The sequence below is a fragment of the Populus alba genome, chromosome 15 (assembly GCF_005239225.2).
Source record: "Populus alba chromosome 15, ASM523922v2, whole genome shotgun sequence".
Classification (NCBI taxonomy): domain Eukaryota; kingdom Viridiplantae; phylum Streptophyta; class Magnoliopsida; order Malpighiales; family Salicaceae; genus Populus; species Populus alba.
This window is the reverse complement of record NC_133298.1, coordinates 1,711,516-1,731,048: the sequence shown is the minus strand read 5'-3', so window position 1 is coordinate 1,731,048 and position 19,533 is coordinate 1,711,516. Positions and strand designations below refer to the sequence as shown.

General features: G+C 34.4%; 3 protein-coding genes across 3 annotated transcripts; 2 read left to right on the top strand and 1 right to left on the bottom strand.

The window, feature by feature from the left end:
- Nucleotides 1-936: 936 nt before the first annotated feature.
- On the top strand, nt 937-2,394 carry LOC118028333 (probable aspartyl protease At4g16563). Its single transcript, XM_035031887.1, has one exon. It carries the CDS (start codon nt 937-939, stop codon nt 2,392-2,394), a length of 1,458 nt encoding a protein of 485 aa, XP_034887778.1.
- A 1,274-nt stretch (nt 2,395-3,668) lies between these two features.
- Nucleotides 3,669-7,680, bottom strand: LOC118028362 (ras-related protein RABF2a). The gene is made up of 8 exons (XM_073404734.1): nt 7,600-7,680; nt 7,414-7,471; nt 6,483-6,560; nt 6,214-6,381; nt 5,252-5,300; nt 4,985-5,062; nt 4,275-4,364; nt 3,669-3,994 (listed from the first exon to the last, which is right to left on the bottom strand). The coding sequence occupies exons 2-8, from the start codon at nt 7,450-7,452 to the stop codon at nt 3,894-3,896; spliced, it is 603 nt and encodes a 200-aa protein (XP_073260835.1). The 5' UTR covers nt 7,453-7,471; nt 7,600-7,680; the 3' UTR covers nt 3,669-3,893.
- A 5,115-nt stretch (nt 7,681-12,795) lies between these two features.
- Nucleotides 12,796-15,177, top strand: LOC118028245 (small ribosomal subunit protein uS2). Its single transcript, XM_035031784.2, has 5 exons — nt 12,796-13,062; nt 13,615-13,877; nt 13,979-14,176; nt 14,505-14,715; nt 14,897-15,177. Exons 1-5 carry the CDS (start codon nt 12,906-12,908, stop codon nt 14,998-15,000), a joined length of 933 nt encoding a protein of 310 aa, XP_034887675.1. The 5' UTR covers nt 12,796-12,905; the 3' UTR covers nt 15,001-15,177.
- Nucleotides 15,178-19,533: the final 4,356 nt, after the last annotated feature.

Sequence of the window (19,533 nt, the reverse complement as noted above, 5' to 3'; positions counted from 1 at the left end):
AAGATCCTTCAATCACATGCTACAACACCCTGTTAATAAATCCAATTCGCTAGCATGGATTCCCAAAGTTAATTAATTAACCTAAGTACATTGATGCTGCGCAATCATTAATTTTATAGATGTTTTTAATTAATTATAATCACCAAATTAATATTCATAAGAAGACAATATAGATAATATCGATGGCCACCATTGATTGGATGAAGACACAAGGTCATGGAGCAAGCTGGAATTCCACCCAAATATTTTCCATGGAATTCCTCGTCGATCAATATAAAATATAAGAAATATGAAACTCTAATTTAAAAGTTAAAACAGGGTATGGGGTATTTTTATTAATATTAATTATAAATAAAAAATTTGTTAAAAATAATAAGATAATTATTTAGTGTTAGAGAATCATCTCAATAATAATAAAAAAAACTTAAATTATTATATAAGATTCTAAAAAAATAGTTTTCACACTTATAAATCATTAAAATTACTCGACATGAGTTCTCTGCTTCCACACCTGTCATATGTATCTCTTAATTAATTAATTTAACAGTTGTTTTAAAATTAACTTAGATTTGATAAGTTTAATCATTCAAATTAAGGAGCTTCCTCCCAAAAGAGGGGGGGAAATACTGAAAATGCATGCCAATTCATCAAGTACTATAAAATGAATTGTAAGTACTATACATCTTACAATTAATTTTAGTTTTTTCTTAATTAAAAAAAGTAATTTATTTTATTTAATATAGTTCCTTCATCTCTCTCATGCGGCACACACACACACCTCCACTGAAAACCCTAGTCTTCTTGGCCATGGAAGTACATCTGGTGGTTTAATTTAGGCTAGCCCTCAAGAGCCTTGATTTTGCTCTCCAGATTATAAATAGATACCCCCCTCATAAACCTATACCTCCATCTCAAAATACAACCAAGGAGGTAACAATGGCCATAGCACTCAACAAAATCACCACATTTCTTTTCTTTCTCCTAGTCAATAGTCTAGTATACTATTCAATCCAGTCCCTAGCAAGTCCAAGAAACCCTAATTCACTCATTCTTGGTCTTACCCTAGCTTCTAGGGCTTCTTTTCCAACTTATCCAAAAGCTTCCACTTCCTCAAGAAAGATTGTCTCAATAGATGTTTTGGGCGCGAAGAAGCCTTCAAGGGAGGTTAGAGATGGATACTTGATATCTCTAAATATAGGCACACCGCCACAAGTCATTCAAGTGCTCATGGATACTGGTAGTGACCTTACTTGGGTTCCTTGTGGAAACCTTTCTTTTGATTGCATGGAATGTGATGATTATAGAAACAATGAGTCGATGGCTACTTTCTCTCCTTCCTATTCTTCTTCGTCATATAGGGCCTCTTGTGCTAGTCCCTTCTGCATTGATATTCATGGCTCTGATAACCCTTTGGATCCATGCACTGTGGCTGGATGCTCATTGAGCACCCTTGTTAAAGCCACATGTTCGAGGCCATGCCCTTCATTTGCTTACACGTACGGTGCAGGAGGGGTGGTCGCTGGGATACTGACTAGGGATACACTTAGGGTTAATGGAAGTAGTCCTGGTGTCGCCAAAGAAATTCCAAAATTCTGTTTTGGTTGTGTAGGGTCTGCATATAGGGAGCCTATCGGGATTGCAGGGTTTGGTAGGGGTACACTTTCTATGGCTTCACAGCTAGGGTTTCTTCAGAAGGGCTTCTCACATTGCTTCTTGGCCTTCAAATATGCAAACAACCCTAATATTTCAAGCCCATTAGTTGTAGGAGATATTGCCCTTACTTCTAAAGACGATATGCAATTCACTCCGATGTTGAATAGCCCTATGTACCCTAGTTTCTACTACGTTGGTCTAGAGGCCATTACTGTTGGCAATGTTAGTGCAGCTGAAGTGCCTTCAAGCTTGAGGGAGTTTGATTCACTGGGTAATGGGGGCTTGAAGATTGACTCGGGAACCACTTATACTCACCTACCTGAAACGTTCTATTCTCAGGTTCTCTCTATTCTTCAATCAACAATAAATTATCCTAGAGACACTGGCATGGAGATGCAAACCGGGTTTGATCTTTGCTATAAGGTCCCACGTCCAAACAATAACGCTCTCACGTCGGATGATCTCCTTCCTTCAATCACTTTCCATTTCTTGAACAATGTGAGTCTAGTTTTGCCGCAAGGAAATCACTTCTATCCCGTGAGTGCACCAAGTAACGCTGCTGTGGTCAAATGCCTCATGTTCCAAAGCATGGATGATGGTGATGATGGACCAGCTGGGGTGTTTGGGAGCTTCCAACAACAAAATGTGGAGGTCGTCTATGACTTAGAGAGAGAGAGAATTGGGTTTCAACCAATGGACTGTGCTTCAGCTGCATCTTCTCAAGGACTTCACAAGACCTAACTACGTGACAGTTAATGGTAGTTCTTACATTGTCAATGGTGCATGCCGTTGGTTGGTTAATCTTATTAAGCACTTTACTTTTCCACTTCCTTTTGTCTGTTAACGAAGTTGGTACTTTGTCAAGTCTTTTGAACTAGATTAATATCATGCTGTAAGGCTCTTTGAACCTTGGAACTGATTAAGAAATGATCATGAGCTGGTTGTATTCTCTCGTTGCTAATTGGTCGAAAAAGAACGTAACAAAACGAAGTGGAGAAACTTTATGAAGCTGTGTTTTTCTTTAAGCAATGGGTATAATGGGGTCAAGATGTGACATGCATTTGTAAATTAATTAATGAAGCACATGAAAGAAGAAGAAAAAAAAAAAAAATGAGGAATCTTTTAAGTAATATTATATATAGTCGATGGATTCTCACATGTTAAGATAGTTCTAGCATACGAATTCCTATTGCAAACGATGATTAGATACTTTTTTATTTTTTTAATTAATATAATTATTTGGATTAATTTTATAGTATATTAATTAATTTTAGAGTCTTGAAGTTAATTATTATATAAATTTTTAACAGTTTTAAAATTTATAAAACTCAAAAATAAATTTAAAACTTGTTTACTTCAACTATATCTTTTAAAATTAAATCAGGTTTAGGTACTTGTTTTTGAAAGAATGATGACACAACCTAGACCAACTTGATCTTGGTAAATATATGAAAAATAAAAAGAGTAGCCGACGCTTGCATGCTAACCCGAATCCTATATATATATAGTTCAGGTAGCCTCTTCAATACCTTGTAAAAAACATTGATAAAGGCACCAACCATTGGTGTTAAAACTTCCGGTTGAACATCCCGATCTATCAAAGGAACTTTCAAGTTCCCACTATTTCCTAAAGGCCTCTAAAAAAAAAATGCTTTTTTTTTTAATAAATAAAACCTCTTTATTTTTCTTAAATATTTTTGAATTTTCAAGGATTGTAGATTATTTTTAAAACGGTTCTTTCAGACATGAAAATAACATGACATTTAAAATCCTCTCAAATCCTTCACGTTTTCTTGCCTCCTAATTTTCCTTTGAATTCTAATTAAAAGAATCTAAGATCCTCTTGTCTGCAAAAACAAATTGGAGATTTTTTTTTTTTTTTTTGGTGGTGAAATGTTTTGCAGCTTAATTACACCACGAGTCATATCTCACAAGAAAACAAAATTTCTGCGATTTCGTATCAAAATAAATAATCAGTGAAGTAGAGTATATCGGAGACTGCTCAAATTTCAATAGATTGTGAAAGATAATGCCACACACCATTTCATTACACGAGAAGCCACTACAATTCCATTTCAGTGGTTGAAAAGGAAGCGTGCATGTACAATTTTTAACAAATTCTTTATGAGGAATACACGGTCGACGAACTAGAATATCAAAACATGGATATCCGGTGAGCATCACAATAACTACTAAGAAGACATACAGACACGCAGCAATATCACTGCCACTAGGCATTTTTATGAGCAGCAAGCTGCACTAGCTGTCCTTTCTGTAGGTCTATCCATGATAACCATTCCAGAAGGGTTTGGCGCTGGCTGTACTTGAGATAGTCTTTTTGCTGCACACAGAATGGAAAGAAAACCAAAATAATCGCCATCAATTTCTTGAAAAAGAGATGGTAAACTTGCAAGAACATAAGAACAATTAATTGATCAGTATAATAAGATGCTTGTTGAGTTTTGAGCAAAATATTACCGTCCTTTATTCGTATCCAAGATTAATTAATTTCATGTACACATTGGAAAATATCGAACTCACTTTTCAAACAATTTAATTCCTTATGTTATATTTTGTCAACATCCAAATATTTAAACCTTCTATCCACAGTGATAACTTACCTATTTCATAGAAAATGTCATTGACATTGGTTGCGGTTTTCGCTGAGGTTTCCATAAAGAAAAGACCATTCTCCTGAGCAAAAACTTGAGCTTCCTGCGATGCATTAATGAATTGTCATAGAGCATCTACAAGATGTTCCTTTAACATAAACAGAAAGCAGCAGAAAAATCACGGACAGTCTAAAGTCTAAACATAGAGATCGCTATTTGATACTCAATAATTTGAGGATTGCAGATCAGCAGAAGTCTTTATAGGGAAAAATTTAATAGAAAATAGATAGATACTATATAAATAAAGAAAAGACTAGCATATGTGCCATTGTATAACATTTCTTCCTGCATGAAAATAGTTTCTCAAAAACGAATATTTTCTAGCAGATCTCTAAATGAACTTGCCAAGTTATTCAATAAATGCTAAGGTATTATTTTTGTAAAAGGTGAAACTTATCTAATAAATTATTAAAAGAACTCAATAAAAAAGAGAACTCTTTGTTGCTAACTTTTCCTTAGTCATCTCTACCAGAAAGGATCTTTAAGGACTAGTTTACTTTGTTTGTGTCCCGTCGTATAAATCAAGTACATAAAACTTTACTCTGATTAATTTCTTTTCAATTTCTCAATTTCCTATATCCTTGACAATAAGCTGCTATATTTGTCATGATTGAAAGGACCTACTGTAAATATATAAAGCCAACTAGTAAGTGAGCTACTTGCCTCGGCAGCAACCTTCCTTGCATCTAGCAAATCAGCTTTGTTCCCCGCAAGTGCCATAACCATATTAGGGTTGCCTTGTGGAAGCAAGCAGAACATAACGATTAACGAATTCAGGAACCAGGGAAAAGGTTAGAAAAAGAAAGTTCAAGAAAAACAAGTGTAGTTGAACAGTATATCAAGAACAGGACTCAAGAATGACAAGTGAAGAAGGCTTTTACGAACAGCCAAATTCACATTTATAAAAGCAAAAATGTAAACACTACCTTGTGCCTGAAGTTCTTGAACCCATTTTTTTGCTCGCTCAAATGAGGCCTACAAGAGAATCAAGAGTTGAAATTTTAGTGACCAAATGAAATCAGCCAATTTAGCAAATCAATTTAAATAAAGTTGTGGCAGTCATTCTTTTCAGTAAAAAATCTTACTAGACAACTCTGCAAACTTTTTAAATTGGTCGAGCAAAAGCACTTTCATGCAATATTGCAATCATTTCTAGATGAAGATCAGTGGCTCAGTTTTTTGAGCTTTGGAATAGAACTTGTAGTGATTCTTTATTTTCTAAAAACAAGCTTTGATATAGAGCAAGAAGAACTAAATGAAAGGGACAGATATCCTAGCAAGGGGAGGGAGAAACAAGTGGAAAATATGGAAGATAAAGATATTCCGGCCAGTTGGAAAGCAGGGCAGACCCTGGCACTCAGAGAAGCAGGACATAAAGCACAGGCCATGAAAACAGTATAGGAATAGCATAGACTTGCAGACAACACCCAAAAAAATTTGAGTTGTATGCCTTAACTGAGATCTGCTAATGCCATATATAATCTTAAGGAAAAACTGAAGAGAGACTTTTGTGTAACTGGGAGATAACTGAATGGGGCAAGAAAGATATGTCAGCATGAGGTAACTACCAAGGAAAATGCACCAAAATACATGTCATCTGTCTAGTTTAGCTCACAGTGAATGATGATATGGTAGCCTTGATATGAAAATTCTTCTCTAAACAAAAAGAGTTGAGTTTCAAATTGCCACACACTTCCCACTTCTTCCATATCCTTCTACATAATAAATAAGCATTAGACCTGAAGGTTGACACTACAGAATGTTAAAGCCTAAAAGTCTAATGCTTCCTTACCTCTGTATACAATATAAACCTAACCTTATAACTTTTTTGTAAACGTAAGTGTTGCCTAGAGGGAATGGCATATGTTGTGTTAGCAACCTTGCTTACCTGATTAGATATATCATACACAATAATTGCTGCTGCAGCTCCCCTGTAGTACATTGGAGCTAAGCTGTGGTATCTCTCCTGACCTGCTGTGTCCCAAATCTCAAATTTTACAGTTGCATCATTGACAGCCAATGTTTGCGAGAAAAAGGCAGCACCTATGGTTGATTCCTACAATGACATAAAACAAAGCTGAAGCTCCAAAAGCAAACAGGACAATTTCAGCTACCAATGTTATAGCCCTCAAAAGTCCTTCAGTACTAAGTACTAACCTGGAACTCAACAAACTGTCCTTTAACAAAACGCAGTACAAGACTGGACTTTCCTGCACCAACATCCCCGAGAAGCACCTGAAGCACAGATCAACCATCAACCAAATGCTAACAAAAAACGGCCAGAAAAAGTCAAACTGCAGGCATGGAGAAACACGGCCACCTTAAACTTTGCTACACAAAGTAAAGGCATGCTACGAATTTTCTATAAGCAAAAATACAAACAAAAATGACAAACAGCACACCTGGGATTCAAATAGAAATGAACCCATTACAAGTCTCAAATCTCGGACTCATAAAGCAAGGACTAAAGCATATAATATTTGCACATGAAAAATGCTAGAAAAGCAATTAATAAAACCAGCAACCTAATTCAATAATCCTTCTCAATTCATCAGACTAAAGACACAATAAATTACCAGAATACAAACAGCAGTTGAAAGTTAAAACACTCTTTCGCGGGTAGTAGATAACATCAAGGCTTAGCTTACTTAAATTGTACATGTAAATCTTATTAACCTAAAACAGTACCAAGGTGATCAAAATTTAACAAATTCACACAAGATCCTTAAAGTTTACGGGAAACCCACAATAAGACAAAACACAGAAAATATTCAATTAAGATGAGCTAAATCAGTTCTCAAAATTGAAACATAACGCAACATAATTTGCATAGATTCTGTAAACAAAATACACAAAGATCAATTGCAATCACAAAAACAACAACAAAAAAAAAAGAAAAAAATTACATCAGACTTTTCTGAAAATTAAAGAAACCCAGATCAAAATTTCCAAAACTAAACAAAACCCACATCAGAAATTGCATAAAAAAAGAAGAAGATACCCAACTAACAAAAAATGCAAGCAAAATTCATAAAAATTAAATCAGACCCGGATAACAATTATCCATAAAGAAACAAAAAAAACTCACCAATTTAGCATTGATATTCTTGTTTGCAGTGGTGGCCATGACGAGTAGCAATCGATGGCTGTAATTTATCAAAAAACAGATCAACAAAATTGAAATATGAATTTGAATTTGATCTCGAGAGAGAGAAAATGAATATTAAGCGTAGAAAACCAAAAAAAGGGAAGAAGTCAAGATAGAGAAAAATACAAAGGCAGAAGGAAGGAAAATGAAGGAAAGGAAGGATCCCTCCTGGTAAAAGCTAAGAAAGACCCACAGGTACACGATAGCGATGGTCTGCTTCACTTCTGATTTTTTTATTATTCATTTTAATTGATTGGTTTTTTTTAAAAAAATGTTTTTTTATTTAAAAATAATTTTTTTATTTTCAATAACAATACATTAAGATAATAAAAAACATTAAAAAAATAATTTAATTTTTTAAAATAAATATATTTTTCAAAAACATATAAAAACAGAAAATATAGCACTGTTTTTATTATATTAAACTTTTCGTTAAATATTATTTTTTTCTTATGTTGCTGTAACTAAATTCAATTAAATTAATTGAGTTAATTAAAATTATATTGGATTAAATAAATTTAATTAAACTAATATTTTATTTAATTCAATTGATTGAATTTATACCCTAGAACCAATTTGAACAAAATAACTCGGGATCGACCGACCACTTATAGATGCAACTGATCCAGCAGCAGTCCGGTGTAGTTGAGAGTTGTTTTGTTCTTTTGAACACCTTTTGTTGTGTGTGTTTGGAAGTGAGATAATATTTAAGGTTTAAAGTTTTTTTTTTTTTTTATTTAAAATATATTAAAAAATATTTTTTTTAAAAAAATATTTTTGATATCAACACATTAAAATAATTTAAAAAATAAAATAAAAATTAATTTTAAATTAAAAAAATTCAATTTTTTTTTAAAATATAGTTTCAACCATATTCTCAAATACTGTTATAAAACTATAATGAAACGCTATTGCATGATATACTAACTTCACTATAATTTATTAATAAATTGATTGTCATAAAAGGTAGTGTTGGATTATTAAGGATGAAACAATAAAAATAGAAATGTGTTTAGTTAAAAAGATAAAGACATAAAAATAAATTTGTTTTTTGAATAATTTTGGAGTGAATTTCTATACTTCCAGAATAGGAGGTGCATGGAAAATATGTCTCCACATATAATCTTTTTTATTTCTAAAATATCATTGTAAAAACTCTCAATTTTAAAATTGTTCATCTAAGACATGTAAAAATAAAAAAAATTATTATCATGGTTTTAAAACCCAACTTAGGAATCGATCCAGGGCGAAGTTTGGGACACTGGTCGAGGCTCAAGTCACGGGTTGAGTTGATATGGGTCAGCGTAAGCATAAAAATGATTATTATCGTAGTTTTAAACTTGATTCGGGAGTTGACATAGGGCAAAACTCGGGTCATAAGTGGGGTTGATTGTTGACTTGGGTTGACTTAAAAATAAAAGTGGTTCTTATCATAATTTTAAAATCTGACTCAAGGGTCAACTAAGGGTAAGGCTTAGGTTATGTTTTAGGAGGGTTGATCTAAGTCAACATAAAATAAAATAAAGGTTATTATCAAAGTTTTTAAACTTGATTCTAGAGTCAACCGTGAGTAAGGCTCGGCTCACAAATTAAAAAGGTCAGCCCAGGTTGAATCGAGTCAATGTAATAATAAAAATTGTTATTATCATAGTTTTAAAACTTGACTCGAGGGTCAACCAAGGTAAGGTCCAAGTAACAGTTCGAGAGGGCCAACATGAGTTAACGCGAGTCAACACGTAAATAAAACTGATTATTATCATAGTTTAAAAATCTGACTCGAAAGTTGACTCGATACAAAGTTCAAGTCATTGGTCAGGAGGGTTAACCTTGCTGACCTAAAAAAAATCAAAACAATCTTGTTTTGACTAAATTTTTTTTCAAAAAAAATTAACGAGTTTTTAGGCAATATTGAGGTTCTAAATAACTACCATCAAAGTCTCTCTCGCCTCATGGAACCGTGAACACCCAAAAAATCTATTTTGATGGTCATAAATAGCTTGAACTACAAGTCTACAACCTTTTCTCTCATTGCTAGAATCCAATAATCTCTCTCTCAACTCTTTTTAATTAGAGATTAAAAAATATTATAAATAAACTTTTGTACCAAAACTATTATTTTCAAATCTAAAAGGACCTAAATTATCTAATTTATGTTATTTTTAAAGTTTGAAGACTTAAGTGTATTTTTAAAAAAAATTAGCATGCCACTCATGTTTAGTGTCTTTTTATTTGAGTCCCTTTACTTTCAATTTCATCATTGCTTAAGAAATTAAAAGCAATTAGTCTTTAATGGCTCAAAATAAAATTTTGAGAACCAAAATACATAATATATTCATAATGTTTTGTGAGTATGTGATAAGTGTTGGTTGATCAGTGTTTATCCCACCCCTTCATTTTTTATATATTTGTTTTTTGAGATAGCTTTTGTGGTTGTAATTTGAAAAAAATAAATTTAAAAAAAAAATGCAGTTAGTTGTGGTTAGTTGGATTTAGATACGTGTTTGATAAAAATTATAGTTGAGGTTTATGAACAACAAAAAACATGTATAAGATGTTTGGTAATTATGTGGTTGCAGTTGCTTTTCAAAATGTTTTTTACTTGAAAATGCATTAAAATAATATTTTTTATTTTTAAAAATTATTTTTAATATTAGTGCATCAAAATAATTTGAAAATACCAAAAAAATATTAATTTTAAGTAAAGAAAAAAAATTAAAAAAAATATAATTTTTTTCTAAAGCGCTTTTAAAATACAAAAACAAACAGGATTTTACAAAATTCAGTTACGAAAATATTAAAAACTTACTTCATAAAAACTACATTTTAAACTTAATTTTTTATTAAATCCAATAATATAAAATATAATTTAGTATGTTATTAAATATTTTATTATGTTTTTTCACCGTCAAGATAAACAAATGCACCTAAATAAGTAGAATTTTATCTCGATATTTGCAAATCTGCTTTAACGAGAAAAAGGTTATTAAGAAAAAAAGGACGAGAACTACAAATATCTTGATCAACAAAGTGGATCTTGCCGCAATGGTACGTGGAAATCAAGTTTGCAAATATTCTTCAGTCAGCCGAGTCTTCATGGATCAGAACATAGTAAACCAAACACATTGATTTCTAATCTAGACCTAAAGCCAACAAGAACATGTAGCGCAGACCTCTCTAATTCTCAAGTCTATTTATTTTCTTTAAACATGGAAGAAGCATAATTGTGCACCAGAAACAATTCACAGCTATAAGAACATGGAGTGCAGACCATAGGCCTGTTTCTGGACTCCAACAAGTTGACACCACAGATACCCTCAACTCTCTGGATCTTAAAGATCTTTTGGCTTTAAACTTATCATCTAGCTCTATCTGGTGGCTCTCTACCACTAGAGGTTGGAGAGATGAATGTTTTGCTTGCATTAGATCTATCAGGAAACAGCTTAACAGGAAACATCCCCAGCACCATTGGAGGCATGCAGAGTTTCCTCGATCTCTCCTTAGCTCACAACAAACTGCAAGGTCAGATTCCAGAAGTATTCGGTGAGTTGAAAAGCTTGGAATCCTTGAATTTATCCTACAACAATTTTTCCGGCGTGATCCCAACTTCTATGGAAGGACTTCTGCAACTCGAGAACTTAAATTTATCTTCCAATCAATTACAAGGAAGACTTCCTAGTGGAGGACCATTTGAAAACTTCACAGAATCGTTTTTCATGTCGAACTTGCAAGAACGATGGACTGTGTGGCCTGCCTCTAAGTTTCCCAACTTGAAAGAATGATAACGCTCGAAGATTAAATAAAACCAGGTTGAAATTTTTTAGATACATTTTGCCATCTATTCTTCTTGCAATGCTTATTTTAATTACTGTAATCATAATAAGAACTCGAAAGAAGAATAGGCAAGGCCCCAGCCAAGAAGGATCCTTACCACTCATTCATAGCATCACAGAGAAAAAAAATCATATCAAGAAATTTTAGCTGGAACCAATAAAACTGTTGATTTTAAGGCATTGGTTCTTGAGTACATGCCTAATGGGAGCTTAGAAAAGTGGCTGCATCTCAATAGCCAATGGGCAAGAAGTTCTGAAACAAAAGGAATTTCTGCAAGATATTTGGTCGATTCTGTAGTCATAATAGAATATATGGAACCAAAATATGTGCAAGATTCGTAGATTATAAGCCTTAAATGTAGTAACGAAACTGTTATAAAAGTTGCATCAATATTATTAGCAACTTTGCATTAACTTCTCTGCTACACAGTTTATATCAAAACTCATCAAGACTGAGCTCTTAGAGATGAAAGATTCAAGACTAATTGAGTGATTGCTGAAATTGGGATGCAGATGTTGCCAAAGATGAAGATTACAAATGAAAAATTCCAGTTTGTCACAGTGGCTCACCAGCAGGGATTAATTTCTTCAGCATAATTAATTGAAACTGAAAATGGTCTGTGAAGTCATTTTGATCACCTCATTCGAATCTTCTGACCTTTTTATGGCACTCTTTGGTTCCTTGGAAAGAAATGCATAAAAGAGGAGAGACTTTCTGGCTTTAGTCCTTCACTGGCCTGCTCGAGGTTTCTTTTCTTTTCATTTTTTTTTTCTTTTTTATTCATTCTAACTGTAACTCTTGCTGGAGGCAAGAACACCCCACCTCTATGCATGGATGCCCATCCTTTTTGTCAGAAACCTCAGCAGAAATTTCTGTTGTTGAGAAGTTCGTGTTATCAAGATGGGTTCCTTGTAAAATTCATCTCTACGAAACACTGTTGATGCCTCTCCATATCTGTTAGATGTTAATGGTCTAAGATATCCTGCTTCGATCCAGATTTGCACAACACAATCACAGCATCCTAAGACCTTCAAAGTTCAAAGACACTTACTTCCTAACATACGAGGACGAAAATTTCAGGAGATTATTCACCTGAAGCAAGGATCAATATCAAGACCAGACTTGAAGAAAATTAAAGAAAGTTTTTTTCTTTTTAATGTTGTGTTTGGAAGTGATTCATCGTGTTTCTATAAAGTTTTTATTTTTTTTAAATAATTTTTTAAAAAATTTTAAATTGTTTTAATTGATTGATATTAAAATAAATTTTAGAAATAAAAAATATTTTTAAAAATATAGTATAATAAACATTAATAATATTGTGAGTATATATGGAAACAGATTCAGCCCATTATCTTCGTAAAGTAAGCTGCCAGTTAGGCTTAGTTATCACACTGGGTTAATTAACTTGAAGCCCAATACTTAGAAGGGCAACTCAGTAATTAACCCCAAAAATAGCATCTAGGGTTTCTGCACCGTCTCCTTTATAAGCAAAGTACAAGACTCTCTCGCAGATAGCGCCAACGCCTTCATTCTTGCTTCCTAGCTGCACAAAACCCTTGCTTTTACGGGTTAATCTCTCTAACTCTCTAGAGGGTGAAATCATGGCGACGAACACAACAGCAGGAACCCCAGCTCCACCTCGGGAGCTGTCGCAGAAAGAAGCTGACATTCAAATGATGTTGGCTGCTGAAGTCCACCTCGGCACCAAGAACTGTAATTTCCAAATGGAACGTTACGTTTTCAAGCGCCGCAACGACGGTTAGTTACCTATAACTACAAAACACGGAGTCAAATATTGTTCTTTTTATTAGTGAAATGGTTAGTTTTGCGATTTTGTGTTTTGAAGTTTGTGTATTGTTCGTGTCTGAAAGAACAAGCTTTTTGGGTTCTAATCTAGTTTTGTCTTGATGGGATTTTGTCTTAAGTAATAAATTGGCTGTTTTTTTCATGTTTGAATTCTGAGTTTCTTAGGCTGTATATTTTCTGCTTTTGCTCTAAAGTAGTTAAAAGAATAGTATTTTTTTGGTTTTTGTCAAGAAAACGTGGGAAATAATAAAAAAATTTATTCTAATCTGAAGTTTATTGTTGAATTATGATTAGTTGTTAATTAGGATAATGTAGCTTAATTAATGACTTGCAGTTAAGATAATGTATCTTAGAAGGTTTCTATTTTTATGTTAAATAAATCACTTGCTTTTAAGCAGATTTGCGTTTGTTGATATTTGGTTCTTGGTTGCTTTTCAAATGTATTTGATAAATTAGGATGTGATTGTTTAAGTTTATGAGTTGCTCTGTATTTTTTTGTTACAGGTATTTACATCATCAACCTTGGTAAGACATGGGAGAAACTTCTATTGGCTGCCAGGGTTATTGTTGCCATTGAAAACCCACAAGACATTATTGTTCAGTCAGCCAGGCCCTATGGTCAAAGAGCTGTTTTGAAGTTTGCTCAATACACTGGTGCTCATCCTATTGCTGGAAGGCATACTCCTGGTACATTTACAAATCAGCTACAGACTTCCTTCAGTGAGCCTCGTCTTCTTATCCTTACCGACCCAAGGACTGACCACCAGGTGAGGCTAACAATCATTTATATCTCATGTAGTTGATGGCTTGTTTTAGTGCTTTCTGATTTTCTTACTTTAACCATGAGTGTATTCTTTTTATCTTGCAGCCAATCAAGGAAGCAGCCTTGGGAAATATCCCAACCATTGCTTTCTGTGACACTGACTCGCCAATGCGGTTTGTGGATATTGGTATTCCAGCCAATAACAAGGGGAAGCACAGCATTGGATGCCTATTTTGGCTTTTGGCAAGGATGGTTCTCCAAATGCGTGGCACTATTCGTCCAGGGCACAAGTGGGATGTGATGGTGAGTTCCATATGGTTTTCTCTGTTTTTAAATTGCAATAAGACATAAATTATGTTCTCTGATTTGTATGCTCATGCTATTACTGCAATTGCATTACCTAGTTTGCTACCACTGTATGGTTAATTTGTTTTTTTGATTGCTTAGGTGCATGACACAATGAATGCTCATGCTCATGCTTTGTTTATTTTCTTTTCTGAAATGAGAAATCCTGAGTGCCTCCTTGTTTTTAATCTTTTACTTTTTAGGACCTTGTCAACATCAATTAGCATTCAATTTTATATCCTAGCTCCAAGTTTTCTTATGTCCATTTGTTTTTCTTCTTTGGCAGGTTGATTTATTTTTCTACAGGGAGCCTGAGGAAGTAAAACCACCGGAAGAGGAAGATGTGGTTGCTCCTGTTGACTATGCACTTACTGGACCAGACTATATGGGTGGTGCTGCTGACAGCTGGTCTACCCCTGTGGCTGATGCTGGATGGACCAATGAGGCCTTGCCAATCCCTGCTGCACCTGTCACAACAAGCTGGACACCTGACCAAGGTATGAAATGTGTTTGCTTTGTTGATTAAGCCGCTTGACAAAGATTTAGGTTGTTGAAGCTTTTTGTGTTGGATGCTGAATTTGGTAGTCTCTGCGCACTGGCTGCTACACATCTTAAGTTTTTCATGCCAACATCGTTTTCTTTAGTTCTGTTCCTGGCTTATACTTTTCATTTTCACAGCTGCTGGTGGATTGGATCCAGAGTGGGGTGCTGCTGCTGCTCCTCCTCCTCCTCCCACACAGCAAACTGCAAGTCCTGTGATTGACGAAGGTGGTACCTGGTAGTGAAGCCTTCCAAGAGTTTTTACTTCGACCATGTGTTGCAAATTTAGCATAATTGTCAGTGAGTTTCGAGACAAATTTTATAGATTTTGGTGATGTCGGTATCTCAAATGATGCTAAATTTGTTATTCTCGATTGGCCTTAAAGCAACTTGCGAATTATATTCTTTTTATTGCTTAATGATTACTTAGGCGTGCGAATTAGTTGAGAAGGCTTAAAATATTAAATAATTGAAGCAAAGCAAGTTTGCTCGTGTAAAAACTTTGGAAGAATTTGTATTCCATCCAAAAACAACTAAATCTGCTGCTGATGGAGACAACCTCATGTTTGAGAGCTAAATTTCAACTATAAAATCTAATTCTCATCGTCTTGTCTGATTTCCTTTAACTGCCTCTTTCAGCCTATGGTGGTACCATCCTGTACTTTTAAGGAAACTTTGAAGCAAGGTTTGAAAGAATTGAACTAGTCTTCTTGTCTGAGCAAACCTGGACGATGGCGAATGTACAATGATAACTGGTTTTGATCCTGTAATTATATATAATGATAAATTAAAAAAAAATGAACTCGAGCTTATTGTTAATTTTCATGGTTTGTATTGTAAAATGGTTTGTATATTAAAGCAGATCTTGGACAGGACCTTCAATATCAACCTAACAAGAAAGTCAAGAAAGTTGGATCGAGTGTGTTTCAAATTTCTTTTAATTTTTTTTTTATCCACTATTACATGTATTATCTGCATTGATATAAAAATTGAATTCGAGCTTATAGCTCCTAGAATGTACTTCGACCGTTTATTTTTGGTGTCTGGAGAAGCCTTTGGTGGGGAAATCTCCCCTGTTGGCTCAATCGGGGTCAGCTCTAACAAAAACTAAAGGTTGGTATGATGCCATACGATACGGGTTTCAATCCAACCGGAGCCACCGGACCAACGAGAGTGACCTCATCGGAGGGTTAAGAATAGGTCTTCGGAAGTGGATAAAAGAAAGGAAACCCAAGCTTCTTCAAAACGGGGAAGCTGGATCCAGATGTGACTGAACGATCAACCTTTCCAGAAGACTGAGAGTTGGGGACTATGGCTTGAGAAATTGCAGTTTTTCAGCCTTTGAAGTATCTTGAAGACATTAACTCAGGCACCTGCTGAACTTTTTGTCATTTAAGAATGGACAAATGGAAAGCACTCTTCTTGTGTTGAAGTGCTCCGTGGAAGCTGTAAGAACTCGGGCTTCATAGAAATCAGGAGATCTCGGTCAAGCTTGGGCCCCTCTGCCGGCTGTTTTGCTTGTGGCTAATCATGTACTTCTAAAGGATTGGTACTCCTTAGCACGCCATGGTCATGGTCAGATTATAACAGTTGTTAAACATGGGCTGGATTAGTGGACTGATAATCTGAGATTAAGAGTCTAATTTAATGTGATGGTTTTTTAATTGAATTAAATCAGATATTTATTTGATAAAATTATGAGTTTTAGTGATTCCATTGACATGATTAAACAAATTCAAACCGAGTTAACATAGAAAAAAAACCAATTTTATTTTAATAAAAATAATTAATTTAATGTTCCACAATTAACTTAATGATCAGAGTTTTTTTTAATCAATTCTTAAATCAAGTCTGAAAACAAGGTAGATCATATTATTAAAAATAAATTTTTAAAAAAATTATATAAATTTTTTTTATGGATTTGACCTCGAGCAAAAACTAATCGAAAATATACCAAAAAAAAAAAACATTAGGAAGAAGAAATATATATATGAGAAGCACTGTTTTATCCATGCTTCCCTCTATAGACTATTGGAAATTGGAATGGAGGTGGCCCTGACTGTAATAAATACTGTTTTATTGATATTTATTTGATATTTTTGTTTTTTTATTTTAATTATATATATTTTTATCTTGAAACCAACCAGATCCTATCTAGAAAATGTTTTTTGGACATTTTACTGATTTTGTTTAACAAAAAGGGTCTAAAGCAAGACAAAAACTCTCTCTAAAATCTCCTACACATATTTTTCTAAAATCTGAAAAATAAGCAACTTTATTGCTCAAATAGGCTCCAGGTTTAGCCAATTTAATTGAAATTATATTTTCCTCAAAAGAGAATAAAATGCTAACTAAATGTTCTAAAACAATGCATGTTAAGAAATCAGTTTAATTGTTAAATATTGTAAACAAACCGATAAATTTTAATTTCAAAAGTTTTATCTTTATTTGGTATTAAATAAAATAATTTTTTTTTTTTTTTTCAATGCGGTTGTTTTCGATTTTCATAACCATATGCTATGCAAACTATAGGCTACAAAAATGAAACTGGCTTTAATTATTGAATGACAAAACAGCCCTCAGCATCTGCACCCTAAAAAATAGCAGGCTAGAGTCCAAAAACTGGGAACGAAAAAGACCAGTCAAGGGTTTCAGTTCAGTACCCCCATCGAACCGTCTCCTCTGGTCAAAGCCCTCGTCAAAATTACCTCTGCAATTTTTGTACCCTCGTCTCTCAGGTCCTACATATAACTGGCAAGATGGTAAAAAAATTGCAAAAAAAAAAAATTGATTGTTGTGAGGCTAACAAATTAGTGATTCTCAGGTGAATTTGGGCTCAGAAAAACGATAAAAATCACAGAATTGATGCAAAAAAAAAAAAAATCTTGTGAAGAAACTGGCTCAAGAACAAAAATGGCTTGTCAACAGAAATAATATGATGTATGCTTCATTTGCAAAAAAAATGGAGTCCAGAGACCCAATATGTACAAACTACAATCGCATACATAGCATTGCTGCTTTTGTATAATTTCCAAAAAGAGGAACCCAGAAACACTGACGGCAATGCGATTCACCTTTTGATTGATGGGTTCAGGTAAGGCAAAATCTAAAACTATATCCTGTGTAATGGTAATTTCTCCTTAATTATTCGATGCAACAGTACAATCTGCGATTTGTAAAAATAAAAAGGCAATCACAGGTGCCTGATTGAGCTAAATAATGAATCAATCTGACCAAATATAGTGAGCATATATGAAGCGAGCAAGAGATGTAAGAAACCAGTTGGAGGCCCTTTTGAAGATGATTGAAATTGAGCTATCGTCCAACCCCAAAGGTTTAGATGCGATAAAGAAGTGCACAGCATCTGGTTTTTTCCCCATTCAGCTAGGCTACAGAAGAAGGATGTTGAAGATCCTGGGTCGAGGAAAATGCCAAGAGGGCTAGGACTAGATAGCAGTTGGGTTCATGTTGGTTCATAAGAAATGAAGAGTATACGGGACCTTATCAGGGGCGCTGGAGATATTTGTGGTCAAGTAATAGAAGACGTAAATACAATTTTGCAAAAGTAGGAAATATCGATGGACAATCTTACATCATCTTATTATTGTTGTGTTTATCTCTTGCCTCAAGCAGTTCTTTTATATTGTTACAATATACACAGAGATGACAAAATCTTGATACATTGTTCATATGCAGAAACAACTCAGTTATGCTCTCACCAGGCCCGTAGATTCCCTATTTTGAAGTTTGCAAACATGACACCTGGGCTGGAATAAGAATGAATCAAAAGCTCTTGACTGATAACGCTATCAATGTTTTTTTAAAAAGGATGTTAACAGTACTCTTGAGTTGGACATATCTATAATAAACACAAAGGAGCAATCTTCTTAGGTAGAGTATATAATTTGCTCTTACTTTTCTTCTTTCAATTGTTCGTTTTGCTGATTAATTTTTGGATCATATTTCAGGTTCTCAATCGTTCTCAATCATATTTCAGCATTTCAGGTGATGGTTTGAAACGAAGAGTTTGGACTGTGGAAAGAAGAAATTGTATCAGTTATATGCATGAAATGCTGTATCTAGGTAGACTATTGAAAAATAGCTGCCTCCCTGCCTCTCTGTACTTGAATGACGTCTGAATATCTTGAAATCATGCCATTGCAGTCTTCCGCCTAGACAGGGAAGACAATATTGAGGAAGTGCTATTCTCCTCGTTCATGGATGGAACTGCTGCTGCTGCTGCTATGGACCCTCTTGCCTCGAGAGCATGGGAAGTGGTAATAGTTGATTGATATTATTTAAATAAAGTATGTATACAGTGCTGGTATTACATATTTCCTGCATACAGATCTCAATCTCTTTTTTTATCTAAACGGATTTTGCATAAAATCAGAAGATGAGGCAGGTAGGTCTCTTTAGATGCTACACTGCTAACACCATTGCAGGGCAAAAGCATTACGGGAGCAGTTCTTAGCAGAGCATTTTGGCTATCATTTGCCTACAATGTTTTCTTCAGGAGGCTCAGGAGTTGATAAAAAGGAGGCCACCTTTTCACTGGAGAATTGCCGAAAATACAGGGACGGCAACAGGGGTCGCTGTGGGGCCGGCGGGTGCTGTAGGAGGGACAGTTGGTATAGTTTTGGCAGCGGCTGCCACAGGAATGAGGCGATTCGTGGGTGGTAACAGCCATGGATTCATAGTTGTATTTCAATGGATACGTCAGGGTCTGGTGTCCAATTTCATGGATGCTTGGTGATCCGGCATGCTTTCTTTTG

Excerpts from the sequence above, each read along its gene's own strand:
- LOC118028333 (XM_035031887.1), top strand. The coding sequence starts at position 937 with ATGGCCATAGCACTCAACAAAATCACCACATTTCTTTTCTTTCTCCTA.
- LOC118028362 (XM_073404734.1), bottom strand. The coding sequence starts at position 7,452 with ATGGCCACCACTGCAAACAAGAATATCAATGCTAAATTG. Across the intron at positions 6,561-7,413 it reads AGAATATCAATGCTAAATTG|GTGCTTCTCGGGGATGTTGG; the intron begins GTGAGTTTTTTT and ends TCTGTGCTTCAG. Across the intron at positions 5,301-6,213 it reads TGTATGATATATCTAATCAG|GCCTCATTTGAGCGAGCAAA; the intron begins GTAAGCAAGGTT and ends ATTCTCTTGTAG.
- LOC118028245 (XM_035031784.2), top strand. The coding sequence starts at position 12,906 with ATGGCGACGAACACAACAGCAGGAACCCCAGCTCCACCTCGGGAGCTG. Across the intron at positions 13,878-13,978 it reads ACCCAAGGACTGACCACCAG|CCAATCAAGGAAGCAGCCTT; the intron begins GTGAGGCTAACA and ends TTTATCTTGCAG. Across the intron at positions 14,716-14,896 it reads AAGCTGGACACCTGACCAAG|CTGCTGGTGGATTGGATCCA; the intron begins GTATGAAATGTG and ends TCATTTTCACAG.